This window comes from Mesoplodon densirostris, chromosome 16 (genome assembly GCF_025265405.1).
Source record: "Mesoplodon densirostris isolate mMesDen1 chromosome 16, mMesDen1 primary haplotype, whole genome shotgun sequence".
NCBI lineage: Eukaryota > Metazoa > Chordata > Mammalia > Artiodactyla > Ziphiidae > Mesoplodon > Mesoplodon densirostris.
This window is the reverse complement of record NC_082676.1, coordinates 10,500,224-10,515,103: the sequence shown is the minus strand read 5'-3', so window position 1 is coordinate 10,515,103 and position 14,880 is coordinate 10,500,224. Positions and strand designations below refer to the sequence as shown.

Below are 14,880 nucleotides of genomic sequence, written 5' to 3'. Positions count from 1 at the left end.
TACATGCTTGGGCCCCTGACACTTAAAGAATAGAGTAGGGCCCAGGCATATATACATATTTTTAAACTTCACAGTTTTTTTTTTTTTTTTTTTTTTTTTTTTGCGGTACATGGGCCTCTCACTGTTGTGGCCTCTCCCGTTGCGGAGCACAGGCTCCGGACGCATAGGCCCAGCGGCCATGGCTCACGGGCCCAGCCTCACGGGCCCAGCCGCTCCGCGGCATGTGGGATCCTCCCGGACCAGGGCACGAACCCGTGTCCCCTGCATCGGCAGGTGGACTCCCAACCACTGCGCCACCAGGGAAGCCCTAAACTTCACAGTTTTGATGCTCAACTCTAGTTTAAAAGAATTACAAAAATACGATGCCTTCTTGTTGAAAAGAAAAAAAGGAACAGAGAGAGAGAGAAAGTACACATCTCCACAGACACACAAAGGCAGAGAAAAAGCTTGGCATTTTATACACCCAGGTGTTAACACTGGCTATCACTGAGTGATGTGAATACAGGTGATTTCAGTGTTTTTTATTTGTACTTATCCATGTTGTTTATTTTTTCTGCAGAAAAAAAAATGTATCCTAAGAAAGTATTAGGAATTTTTTAAATCAGTAAAAAACAAAGTAAGCTCTGTGTCCCAGAGAAAAACACACAGATGAAAAATTCTTCCTCGAGAAAACATAACCTTGTCTGTTTCCTATGGATGCAGAAAGCAAGAGGTACACTATCTGGGACACAGCAAGCACTGACAACCGAATGCATCCTGTGTGTATATATCTTGTGCAGGAAAGTAAACCACAAACTCACACATTCACCAACATACTCATTAAAAAGAAAAGGAAAAAAATGCTCAGTAAATTCCAACTCTAACAAATACTAAAACAATATCAGAGACAAAACGTTAAGTGAAAAATCACAGTTCACAGATCAAAATACGTGAAATAATGTGAACTATGTTTTTTTGAAAAATAAGAATTCACATGTACAAAACAGCCTAGAAGAGCGCTCTTGGTCTTGGTCTTCTCTGACACAGGACACCACGAGCCCCCCACTTCCCACAGTCATCCATTTTTTTTCAGATACATATATTAATAAAAGTTAAAGATATTTCCACCTTTTGAGGGGAGTAAAATAAAATAGATGACTACATATTCCAGGTACTAAAGAATAGTCATCTCAAAATACTTTGAACGTGTTGAGAAGAAATTTAAGTACCTTCCATACATGTATATTTAAATTGTATAAATATTGTATTGTGCATTATGAAACAACAAAAAAAATTCTAAAATGATATGATAAAAATGAAAAGAGCATATTTCACAGAATTAGCTAATACCTCAAAATAACATATACTCAGGGTAAGGGGCACTGAGAATTATAAATTTTAAATGATAATGATGTAAATTATTTAAAATTATAGATTCAAACTGTCATATCTGTTATAAGGGGCATGAAGCGCTGGCATGTGCTGCAACCTTGGGGATGCCATGCCAAGTGAAATAAGCCAGGTGCAAAAGGTACTGATTGATTCCCTTCATCTGAAATGTCCAGAACAGGCAAACCACAGAGACAAAAGTAGATGGGTGGTTGCCAGGGGCTGGGGGAGGGGTGGGCGTCTAAGAGATAGGGGGTCCCTCTTGGGGTTGGTGAAAACCTTCTGAAACGAGATAGCAGTGACGACCGCACACTGTTGAGAATATACTAGACAACGCCGACCTGTACACTTAATGGGTAAATGTTATGGTTTGTGAATTCTCTCTCAGTTTTGTAAAGGTGCCAATAAGTGAATGAATAAGCCAGAGGAAAAATCATCACACCTCCTTAGCCTGTCATGGGTTTATCTCATAATGTGTTGGCCATTTCCTTGTGGTTTACTTGGGCTTGTATTGATCATCTGGAGTTTCCCTGCAGGAATCTTGTAAAGCCACCTGCCCTCTTTCCTCTTCACGAGATTACTTTAGTTAAATAACGTCCCTAAAACCAGTCACCTGGACACTCATGAAACACAATCTGAATTTCAAGGTTCTGAAAATAAACAATCGTAGAATTCCAACTCCTTTCACAGGACACCTCAAGGACTGTGCCTGATAAAAGTTCATCTGATATGTGGAGTGGGGGTCCCAGGGTCAATCTTAAAGCTATTAGTAAAGTTTAAATTTTGCTTTAATTTTGAAGATGAAAATGAAATGTGAATAGACATTCTAATCTTTTCCTCTTGCACCTCAATGGGTCTCCTTGCAAACTCTGTTTTGGAGTCCACAGATTTAGACACTGACATTCTGAAAAATAAGGACGCACCTCAGATGTGCGGTAGCTGTTCTCAAACTCTGTTTTACTTTGGAATCACCTGGTTCACCTGTTAAAACTGTAGGTCCACGCACCACTCCTAGAGATTCTGACTCTGTCCCTAGAGATCTGAGCCAGGAGTTCCAAATACTCTACCTTAGGAGACACTGTTATAACATCCTATTATTAAACTCTAAAAGTCAGATGAATGGCTATAATGGGCTCGGGAGAATCATCTGGGGTGGTGGTCTAATACTGGATTGTGGGGATGGTTCCACAACTTTGTAAATTCACCTAAAAAAATCATTGAATACTACAGTTAACATGGCTGAATTTTATGTATGTTATACCTCAATAAAACCAAAGGAAAGCCTTTGTACTTGTCATCACAAAAGTAGTCATGTGTTTACCGCAGGGCTTTTCGATGTCCCGAGAGAAGGATGCACGTGGCCCCAGGGGGTGGAGTGTGCACACCAGCCTCGGTCTTTCCCCATCACACTCAGCTACTTTAAACCCAAGGCCGGGACGGGCAAATCAATTTATGAGCTTCCGCTGAGGAAGGGTGATGAGTTAAGAGTCCATGGTAAGGATTTCCTCAGTGGCGCAGTGGTTAAGAATCTGCCTGCCGATGCAGGGGACACAGGTTTGATCCCTGGTCAGGGAAGATCCCACATGCCGCGGAGCAACTAAGCCCGTGCGCCACAACTACTGAGCCTGCGCTCTACAGCCCAAGAGCCACAACTACTGAGCCCACGTGCCACAACTACTCAACCCCGCAAGCCTAGAGCACGTGCTCTGCAGCAAGAGAAGGCACCGCAATAAGAAGCCCGCACACCACAACGAAGAGTAGCCCCGGCTCGCCACAACTAGAGAAAGCCCATGCAGCCAAAAATTAATAAATAAAAAATTTTTTTAAAAAGGAGTTCACGGTAAGAACTTTTAAGACTTTACACAGTGTTATCTGTGCTAAACCAAAAATGGGCTACAAAAGCTGAACTACACAAATATCCTGAGAAAGGATGGCTTCTGTCAATACCACAAGCTCTTAAAAATACCACCAGCAGTGGGCTTCCCTGGCGGCGCAGTGGTTTGAGAGTCCGCCTGCCGATGCAGGGGACACAGGTTCATGCCCTGGTCCGGGAAGATCCCACATGCCGCGGAGTGGCTGAGCCCATGAGCCATGGCCGCTGAGCCTGCACGTCCGAAGCCTGTGCTCCACAACGCGAGAGGCCACAGCAGTGAGAGGCCCGCGTACCACAAAAAAAAACCCACCAGCGTGGGCAGGGGTGTGCTTCCTGCCAGGGTGCACCCCAAGGTCTACGAAGCTGTCTAACAGGACCGTCGGCAGCCGGCACCACTGAGACAGGGCTGAGAGGCAGGCGGGACTCGGCCAGGTGCTGAGAAGCACAACTATCCACACAGTGGCCCCTCAAGAGGGGCCCGGGAGGCATTGGGACCGATGGTTCAGAGGGAAGAATATTCCAAGACACAGAAACGAGGCTGCTCACCTTGCCCTGAATGCTGCAGGCAGTGGCGTAACGGGGTGAGCGGGAGGGGAGAGTGAACAGCGGGAGAGGTGGCAGCAGGGGATGCAGGCCTTGCTGGACCACGTGGAAGCCTCAGACCCTGCGAGGGACCTGCCAGTACGAGGGCGACCCTGTGCTCCCGGGAGGGAAACAGGGAAAGCCTGCAGGGGGGTCACTGCAGACAGCCAGGCAAGGGAGAGTGTAGTTCCTGCCTAGTGAGCGAGAGGGGATGAAGACAAAAGGCCAAACAGGTGATCTGGGGGGAGCAGGGCCACGACTGAAGGCAGGTGGTCACGGGGCAGGAAGCGGGGGCACTTCCCAAATCCCTGGACGGAGCTAACAGGGTAAATGGGAGTGGCTCTTACTAAAACAAGAACAGCTTAGAGAAGCAAGTGTACGGGATACAGGAAAAATGTCGGGATGGTGGGTGCACCGTCCTCATGGCCCACAAGCAGTGATGCCAAGTATGCAGGTGTATTCCAGGCTAAAGCTCCTGGTCGGGCCGACACAGACATGGGAGCCATCAGCTTCAATAGGGTGACAGAAGCTGGATAAGAGTGGAACCCCCTAGAGTGTGACACAGAGAGCCCAGCACAGACACCACATCACCTCCCAGAGGAAGACGGGTCAGAGAGAGAGAAAGGAACCAGGGGCTGACTGCGGCTTTTCCTCTCGGTCCAACCAAGTCCTTGTGATTTTTTAATAGTCTTCAAGTCCACCTTTGAAGAAGGACAATGGACCATTTGGGGACAAGCCACGATGCCCACACAGGGAGCCTAGACGAATGACAAGGGCTTCATGGCTGGTAGTAGGTGATGACGTGACATGGATCAAACAAACTGTTCTCCACTTAAAATCCACCCCCACTTCCACACTATGCCCTGCCCTGCCATTTTCAAGAGATACCCCGGAAATCCAGGTGTGCAGGCTAGCGAACATTCCGGAAAATCAAATGTCGACTATAATTGTATCACAAAGCACTTAGAGTCCACCTCTAACTCTTACACAAAAATACATTTTTAATTGGCCTTCTGACTATGGAATCATTATCTATTTGGACGAACTTAAGCAAAACATGGCCTTTTTATTCTATTGCCCCCAAACAAGTGTCATAACACGTAGCTGGTCTAATGCAGGCCATCTTAGCCCTGGGTGTCTCAGAATTAACCAAGGGATTTGTTTGTTTTGTCATCTTTCTTTTAAAACACAGGAGCCCAGACTCTCCTGTCATCTTAATGAGTCAGAATCTCTAGGGTACCAGACCCAAGTAAATGTCTTTTGTTTTTACTCTATTTTTAAAACATCACCAGTAATTCTGATGAGCAGCCAAGGTGGGGGACCCGCTGGTCTAATTTTTTAGGACACTTACAAGTAATACCTTTCTCTAAAAAAAAAAATGACCGGTTTTGAAAAACCTTGTAGGGGGCGGGAATCAGGAGCAGATAAGTTGACCATCATCTCTGATCATTTCTTCCATGAGACTGCTGAGTTGAAAAGAGATGAGGAACTAAAGCTGATTGGTTATACCGTGATTATGTCACAAGCAGCCCATTAATTATGCTGCTTTGGCTCATAACAGGGGAAAAGGAAAAAGTAAGCATGTTTGTAAACTTGAAGGAAGACCAACCATTAGGTTCTCAAAGTTCTTTCTAGCACCAGTTACTAGCAAATAATTTTTTCTTATGTTTTCCCCAGTATCCATTAGTATTTCAGTAGATTAACCCTGGGGATGAGGAAGATGGGGAAAAAAACCTCAAATGCAGCTCTATTCAAAATGTGAAGGATTAGTGGTTGCCAGGGGTTTGGAAGGAAAGGTGGGGTTGGGGGAAGTGAGGAGTAACAGACTGTCCATGGGTACAGGGCTTCCTTTTGGGGTGATGAAGATGAAATTGACTGTGGTGATGGTTACACAACTCTGAGTATACAAAAAAAAACACCGAACTGTACACTTTTAATGAGTGAATCATATGGTATTATGAATTCTTCTCAATATAGGTGTTAATAAATGTAAACCAATTGTTTGGGTATCAAAACAGAAGGCTTTACCTGGGTGTAAATACTAAAAATGTGGCTTTGTACTTCATCCATTGAGTCGAGGCCATAGGCCACGGTGCCTAGATGGAGCCGTTTGAAAACCATCTCATTCTGGGTAAGAGTTCCTGAAACATAAGACAAATCAGTAACTGCCTACATCCCGGAGCTCTTATTATTATTAACAGTAATGATAGCTATTTGGCTTTTTTTTTTTTTTTTTTTGAGAGTTTACTGTATGTCACAGACTGGTTTCAGCGCAGGATGAGACACCTGTGACCTTCTGTCAGCCCGGAATCCCAGAATTTCTTCTGAAAATAGAACCCCAGGTTTCCAGGGGGAATTATCACCCCATTCCCTGGGATGGTCCAGAGGGAGCGTCAATCAGGGTGCCTGACTCATTCCATTGGCCAAGAGGGCAGCACGTGACATACATGAGGCCAATCAGATTCTATCTTGAAGGAATCTAAACCTTGAGCAGACGGGCGTATCGACAGAGGATGAGTCGAGTCAAGTCAGGAGACCATCCCAGGGGTCCTGACGCTGATACAGCCGAAACTTTCCTGGTTCTTCTCCTTCCTGAAACCTAGTTTTGCTCTGATTTTCCGAATCTTTGCAACAGATTCCCTTTTATCCCGTTATCACTGAATGGCAGAGAGGAAGCTAAAACCCAGGTCTCCCCACTCCGCACTTGCTCTCAACTACTACGACAACCTCGTAACTTGACAGATGTTAAACTGTGGAGCAGTATTTTGAGGTGTGGTTTCAAGGTCAGGACTTGAAGCCAGACTGCCTGAGTTCAAAGCCTGCTTCTGCCACTATGTGCTCCTGACAAGTCACTTAACCACCAAGTCACTTAATACCCCCAAACTCACAACACCGGGGAAGGATTAAGTAAGTGACTATAAATACCCAGAACGGTGCTTTTGTACATAATTAGCATGAAGTAAGGCTTTGCTGCTATCATCATCATCATCATCACCATCAAATAGCCTGTCATCATCAAAAGATGAAGAAATAAAAGAGCAGCAGCATGCATCTCTAACACCTCCAGAAAGAGATTCCAAGCACCTTCCTCGACCTTGAATCCTGCGAGGGCCCCAAGAAACTCACCGGTCTTATCTGTGAGCAGGTAGGAAATCCTCCCCAGCTGCTCGGGAATCGTGCTGGAGCGAACCACGGTCCCGGGGATTTTCGAATCCCTGCGAATCACCCAGCTGTACACGATCTTGCCCATGTCCAGGTTCACACGCAGACTGTCAGAAAACCAGAGCACACAGGTTAACGGGATAAACATACGACTGCCTGTATCTCAACAAGGACTCTAAATGCACATCGTTTGTGCCATAACATCTGGAATCACCCCCTGTAGAAGCACACTGCTGGGGCTGAATCCACACATTCAACACCACTATCAAATTTCCATGAAGCGATTCTGTTACGGACCAAAATAAAATATAAAAATTTAAGATACTTTTAAAATATTGAAAAGGTAGTTGTTTTAGCCTTACTTAAAAAAAGAAAAAATAGTAGTCCTCTGAGCTGATGTATTTTTGATACCTTATTCATTTTTTACATTGTGGTAAAATATACATAACATAAAATTAACCATTTAAAGCATCTTAAGTGTACAGTTCAATGATATCAAGTACATTCACATTGTTATGGGACCATAGTCACCATCCATCTCCAGGACTTTTTCATCTTCCTACACTGAAATTTTATACCCATTAAACAGTAGTTCCCCATTTCCCCTTCTCCAGCCCCCAGCAAGCACCATTCTACTGTCTGTCTCTATGAATTTGACTGCTCTAGGGGTCTCGTACTGTGGAATCACACATGATCTGTTCTTTTGTGTCTGGCTTATTTCACTTAGCATAATGTTTTCAGGGTTCATCCATGTTGCAGCATGTGTCAGAATTCCCTTCTTTTTTTTCCCTTCCTTTTTAAGGCTGAATAATATTCCTTTTTATGTCTTATACTCATTTTTTTAAATTAATTTATTTATTTTTGGCTGTGTTGGGTCTTCATTGCTGTGCACGGGCTTTCTCTAGTCGTGGTGAGCAGGTGCTATTCTTAGTTGTGACCCACTCGCTTCTCATTGCGGTGGCTTCTCTTGTTGCAGAGCACAGGCTCTAGGCATGCAGGCTTCAGTAGTTGTGGCATGCAGGCTCAGTAGTTGCGGCACATGGGCTTAGTTGCTCCATGGCATGTGGAATCTTCCCAGACTAGGGCTCGAACCTGTGTCCCTTGCATTGGCAGGCGGATTCTTAACCACTGCGCCACCAGGGAAGTCCCTGTGTTATACTCATTTTTAAATATTTCATTGCAAACAATAAAAAGAAATCTTCAAATTCATTCATAATCCTATAAACTGATTAAATTGCTAACTATTTCACTGGCTAGCCCTGGCCCATATGCAGATTCAATGCACCGATTTTCAGTCATGTTGTAGACAGAACTTTAAAGACTACAATTATAAACAACATTACAGCACAAACACTCTTTTGTTAACAGTAAATTAGACTTATTTATTCTTTGAAACCATCATCCAGAGCACACTAGCTTGGGGTTCAATCTCCTTCTTCTAGTCATGTTGTTGTACCAAAACCACAATCTCTGTCTTCGGGAAAAGACAAGGTCTAGCTGGGATGATGTAAATACACAAAAGAGCAAGACAAAATACAGGGCAATAGATCAAGTGTAAGAGAGAGATTATAAGCACTGGAAGTCTGAGGGAAAAAGATATGGCTTCTTTTATAATTATTTACTGATCACTTATTATGGGGAAAAAGTAGAAACAAGCATCCAACAATATGGGTCTAAATAAATGATCAGGCATAGAATACATACTACAGCAGTTCTATTAAATGACGGTGTGCAAGTATATTTGATGTGAAAAGTTATTTGCAACACATCCTTTGTTAGGAAAAAAAAGTGGCGGGTGGGAGTGGATTTTTATGTAGAGCAAATTCTCCTTTTTCTAAAAAGAAAGCTGTCTAGAAAACATATATCCCAAAATATTAACAGCAATTATCACTTAGTTGTGAGATTAGAGATGATTTTTATTTTATTCTTTGGCTACTGTGAATTTTTTTCTACTATGACCATCTATTACTTTATTTTATATATATATATATATATATATATATTTTTTTTTTTTTTAACCATTTATTCAGCCTTCAAATGAGGTAGGTGAACAATTGTCTGGCATGTGCCACCAAGCTTCCACTGCTAATCAAGCACCATGAGTCCAGACTCAGGCTCAGAATCCTTCCCAACACAGCACTCCCACCAGTCACCACCAACCTCCTGGGGCTGGTAAATAAGATGAAATCTAAACGGCATGTCCAGTGTACACTGAGACTGGGCAAGGCCAGATCTTCTGAGCAGAGAGTAATTCCAGAAAGGATGGTTCAGGGAGGAATGTGCCCATCCAGTGCTCCAGCCAGAGCGCCGCCTACACTGCTGACCCTGCCTGTCCTTGGTCATCACTCTACAAAGGGCCCAGCTCCTTCTCAAAACCGCAAAACCATGACCTTTGAATGAAAAGAGAGAAGCAAATGTCGCAGCACTTAAACACAAGCTTGTTCTCTGCTTACCTGATGGGAATGATGTTGGAAAACAAAAGGAGGAAGCGGATGATTTGTAGGTACCAACGTCCGGCGAAGTGCTGGAGGGCGACCATGACCAGAGACACCACCACCAAAGCTCCAAAGAGGATCTTTGTTAAGCAGTTCACTTCCAGGTCAAACAGGCCAATCTGTGGGACAACGCACAGAGCGAAGCTTGTGATTAGCTGGTGCAACCCACAGCCTGCCCGGAGAACTGGTCCTTCCCCCACGAACACCTCCACCTCGGGCAAGACAGTGGGCTCCATGGATCCCCACATCTTTGGGTGAGAACACTGGGCTCCACAGGCTAACAGACACCCAAGGGACTTCAATGAATCCCATTTCGATTTTTGCTTAATGAATTTAGACTTAGCCTTGGAATCACGTAAGTGGGTTGCTGCTGCCTTCAGCGATGCCGCGCACCGCGTGGCCTCTACCATCCTCCACAGCGGCCTGAAAAATGACTCAGTCCTACAACTCTGCGCAGCGCACCACGCACTAATTCCCTATTGCCTGGAAATTCAGGGCACTCACCACTGGTGGCCCCTGATTTTTAGGTGCTGCATTCATGAACGTTAGTATTTTAATGACTATGTATTTATTTTAATGCATATTCTTTAACAATGGAACCAGCACATGAAACCCATCACTTTGCAGAAACACGGCCCCCGGATACAGCTGAAACATCAAACAGGTGACATTTACAGTTGTAATAACGATGGTCGTCATGGGGGTTGTAACGGCAGGGTGAAAGGACTGGCATCTGTTCACAGTATTGACAAAGAAAACCACTCTGCAATACTCTGACTCTAAGAAACTGGGGGAGGGGTGGAGCTGGGAGGGAGGGTGCTGGTGAGAAGGGAGCAGTAACAGGCCCAATCAGGCAGACCGCAGAGCTGACCCCGCTTGCCCTGCCACAGCAGCTCAGCGTGGCTTTGAAGCCAGGTCTACACAGCTTGGCCAGAGCGCGGTCCTTCTCCAGGCCATTTCTCCTCTGTAAGATGAGGCTGCAGAAGCACCTGTGCTCACAGGCTGGCGTAAGGATTAAATGAGGTGCACGTGAAGGATGCCGCACAAGACGTGGCAAACAGTAAGGACTCATCAGTTCATTCTAAAGGCTTTTAAAACGTTATGTATTCATTTACAAGCAGTCCTCGTTTAACTGCCGTGAGCTGTGCAGATACTGAGGTTTTTTACAAATTGAAGGTGTGTGGCAACCCTGTGTTGCCAGACGATAAGTTAGTATTTTTTAGCAATAAAGCATTTTTAAATTAAGGTACGTACATTGGTTTTTTTGACATAATGCTTTTACTGCACACGTAACAGACTACAGGATAGTGTAAACATAACTTTTAAACGTACTGGAAAACCGAAAAATTCGAGTCACTTGCTTTGTTGTGATACGCACTTTCCATGGTGGTCTGGAATAGAACCATCACCTCTCCAAAGGCTGCCTGTACATACGAATACATATTTATGTACTGTGCGTGGGTATCTATACATACACACATACCTATGCACATACACGTACCTGAAAAGATAGTTTGTATAAATGAAGTCACACTGTCAGGGGTTCCTGTTTTTAAATCTAGCTTCTCACCCCACCAACACCAATCATCAAACTACGTCAGGTCAGAAAGTTCTGGCAAGGAAGCACATCCTGTGACTCTGTACACACCTTACTTCGAGGATTTGAGGTATTCATGACGCTCCGGAGTTCTCTCCCCGTGTAAAGAACAACACCCACAATAGTACCTAAGGTGAGAAAAACAACCCAAAGAAATGTGAGTACAGACAGGCACGCTTACAGACAGAAGAGTCCTACCCGCTTGAGGAGGATGTTTTCTCAAACCAGTATCCACACCGTGAGATGCTGCAAAGTTTACATCGGGGCCAACCAAGACCTATGTCCGCACTGAGGGTAGGAAAGCCCCTAGACGCATGTAGCCATTCACATTTAAATACAATTAAAATTAAATAAAATACAGTCCCCCATTTTCACTAGCCACATTTCAGGTTCAACAGCCATATAAGGCCAGTGGCGGCCATACAGGGCAGTGAAGATACAGGACATTCCCACTACTGCTAAAAGTTCCAGTGGACAGCAGTGGCTTGTGGGGTCCGGCAGCCTCCGATAGCAGGAAAGGTGCTATAGACTTCCAGAGTTGCCTAGAACTTCATAAACAGTTACAGAAACTTATGAACACACCCCTCTTATTAGAGCACGTTCTTCCCAGGGAGTCTGATTCCTTTCAGATTCGGTGTGTAACTGGAACATCTGGGGGATGTCTGTCCAGATGACAGTTCTTTCCTGAGAACTTCCCCACCCGCTCTGTTCCATCCCCCCAGCATAATTTAAACTAAAAGGTATCAATTCTTGTAAACTATAGAAGAAACACAAATGACCAATTAACATCAGAAAAGATGCTTCATCTAGTGAAAAACCAAAGAAATGCCAAATAAATCATTTTTACTCCCATCCTATTAATAAAAATTCAAAAGATTGAGAACATTCAGTGTTAGCCAAGAGGTGGGGGAATGGACTCTGTCATGTACGCTGTTGGCTGAGGTGTCAACTGGAATAGCCTATTTGGGAAGGAAAATTGGCAATATCTATCAAAAATGTACATTTGTCTCCCCTTTCCAGTGTGTGCCAGGAAAACACTCCACACAGTGGGGAAGACGGACAGTCAAGAAGGAAAGCAGGACACCGGTAACCATGGAGAGAGGTGGGTGCCACGATGAAACGAGCAGAGAACAGACAGGAGGGGACCGGGGAGGCTGCCGGCGTGTGCTGCGCGGCCAGGGACGCTGTCTCTGAGCTGAGGACATCCGAGCGGAGACTTGAAACATGAGAAGGGGCGGCCCTGCCAAGCGCTCAGGAAAGACCCCAGGAATACAGACAATCTGGTCTCTGCTGGCCCCTCACTCTTGGAACACCAAAGAGGTTTAAACAGAGTTGGTAAAAGAGCCCAATGAAGCGCTGGGGCTGTGTCTCCTGGGGGGAGACACTGAGATTCCCCCCACCCCGACTTGACGCACACAGCGTTCTGCACAGTTCAATTCCCTTCCAGAGACGCACTGAGCAGATGGCGGGCCGGGGAGGGTGCCTGCCCGCTCCTGGGTGGCTGGCAGCTCCCGCGAGCGCAGGCCCATCCCCCCAGCAGATGGTCGGACGGTGCGAGCTGAGCCTGGGCGAGCTGAGCCTGGGCCGAGTAGGGACAGCCACACGGCCCTGGCACTCATCCCGGGGCAGACGTGGGTTGGTCTCAATTCCCAACATCCAGGGTTTGAGAGGGTCCTAATAGCAGGGGCCCCCAAGGGCAGTGTCCCCCACTTGGCACCGGGCAATCTCCACGCCTTCAAAGGCTACTGGAAATGCCCTTCCCTGCAACACCCTCTGTGCCCAAAAGCCAAACTGTCTCCAGGAGATGCGAACGCTGGCCTCAGCCACCCCGAGGGGGCACACCAGCAGCACAGAGCTGCGCTGCTTTGGTTTGCTCAGTGCTCTTAAGGTTTTGAATTAGGTGCCAACTTTTAAATGCAGAAACTGTCATATAAAGCATAGGGATTTCCGGCTTCTTCTGGAAAATCGGAAGACCTGCTGCCACTGACTGCTCGGTCCTCACTGGGTCACCAGCAGATGTTGAGCTTGGCCACTCCCTTTAGCCGGGCTCCTGTTCTCTGCTCATCACGGTCCCCACGTAGCCCTTGAAGACCCCCCGAGACCTCTGACCCCTCTTTCTAGGCTGTGCCCCCTGCAGTCCCCCCTCACCCTCACCACTCTCATCCTCACTCTCACCCGCTGCCGCCTGCCCACCATGGCGATCCTCTCCATCCTGCTGGCTGGGATCGCCCACCGGCCAGGCTGCTGAGGTCAGGTATTTCACCAAGTCCTTTGGAACCCTCCAGAAGAGGGTGGTGCTGGGGTCAGACCTACACTGTGACTCCTCTGACCCCATCCACAACAAGATAAACCATGAACCCCAGAGAAAGAGTGTTCGACACATTTACAGCAACTACACGCTGTTCTGACGTTCGAGCCTGCAATCCCGGGACAAGCCCCAAGGAACAGGGTACAGACCAGCTGGGCATTATCAGACCCACGTGGCATGACCTGCATGCTGATCACACAGCAGGGTCACAGATCCATATGCTACAGATTACAGGTGGGGTCAGGGGGACAAGAAACTTGTCCCCCTCCACAGAGAGTCTGAGAAGAACTGGGATCCATAATATCCAGGCTCCTTCTCTGCCAACACCCCCCCACCGGCCTCCCCCATCCCCTTCCCTATCTTCGCTCCAGTGACTCCTCAGCTTAGCAGCACAGTGTGGGGTTACCATGGCAACTGCATCCTCTACAGACTGATGCCAGCCAATGCAGCTGGACCCTTAGCATTGCCTGGCAAGCTTTTTTATTCTTTAAACTTCCAACTGATAACAGCTGAGTGACCAAGACACAGGAGTTAGATTCTAAAGGGAACAGAGAAGTGAAATCTCATATAATTAAGATTACTCTTGATGGCTGCTCCTGGAGTTGAGCCCCAGGGGGAAATGGCTTGCATATAATGCCGAGTTTACATTAGAAGCAGAGTGCAGTCAGACACCTACTTGGTGAGAAGCAGGGGAAACTGAGGCCAGCTAAGGAAATGGTAACTGCCCAGCTCCTCAGACTCACTCTAAAATATATGTTCACTGAAGGGCGTCGCAAGCAGTGCCACTGGATCAGGAATCACCACTCTCTCTCTCTTCCCACATCACCAAACACAAAGAGAAGAATTCAGACAAGTGGAAAAATGCATATTTTAACTTCACAGTACATTTCTGATGAACTGTTTGAAATCTTTTTTCCATCTTCAAGATCCCAATTTGCCTTCCATTCTCCTCCTCCCAGGAGATGATCTCTCCAAAGCTGTGTGACCTTAGGCAAGTCACTTGACCTCTCTGAGACTCAATTCTTCATTCCATTAAATGTCCTCATTTAATGTTGTGAGACCAAAACAAGAGAACAGAAGCGAAACACTTGGAAAATAAAAAGTGTCTGATAAATAAGACTTATTACTGTTAATCTCTGGAATTGAGGCTGAGAAGCCTCTTCACTCATTCCCTCCACCCTCCGAATTCCCCACGTTTTCACTAAATCACTTTCCTTCTCACTGGTTTCAGAGGAAATCCAGAGAACTCACTCCCACTTCCTCCCATCTCCTCTGCAATTTATATTAAGTTTAGAGTAAGCTATAAATCCATGAAGGTGGAGACAAGGGTCTTCTGGTATAGCACAGTACTAGGACCTAGCAATGGAGCTTGGCATTATTATAAATAAGTGCTCAATAAAGGTTTGCTGCATGGAAAGAAGGAAAGCAGGAAGGAAGGAAAGAAGAAAATTCCCAGAATGAACACCAGACATGTAAACATGTATTTCTTATCGAA

The 14,880-nt window shown here is 45.8% G+C and overlaps 1 protein-coding gene across 1 annotated transcript in view; it reads right to left on the bottom strand.

Annotated features, from left to right (window-relative positions):
* ATP9A (ATPase phospholipid transporting 9A (putative)) overlaps positions 1-14,880 on the bottom strand; it is a 134,627-nt gene that overhangs the window by 58,096 nt on the left and 61,651 nt on the right. The window contains exons 10-13 of the mRNA XM_060119944.1: positions 11,129-11,205; positions 9,439-9,599; positions 6,950-7,092; positions 5,852-5,964 (exon numbers count right to left, since the gene is read on the bottom strand). Of these exons, the coding sequence (XP_059975927.1) occupies positions 5,852-5,964; positions 6,950-7,092; positions 9,439-9,599; positions 11,129-11,205 (494 nt within the window). The remainder of the gene's footprint in view (positions 1-5,851; positions 5,965-6,949; positions 7,093-9,438; positions 9,600-11,128; positions 11,206-14,880) is intronic.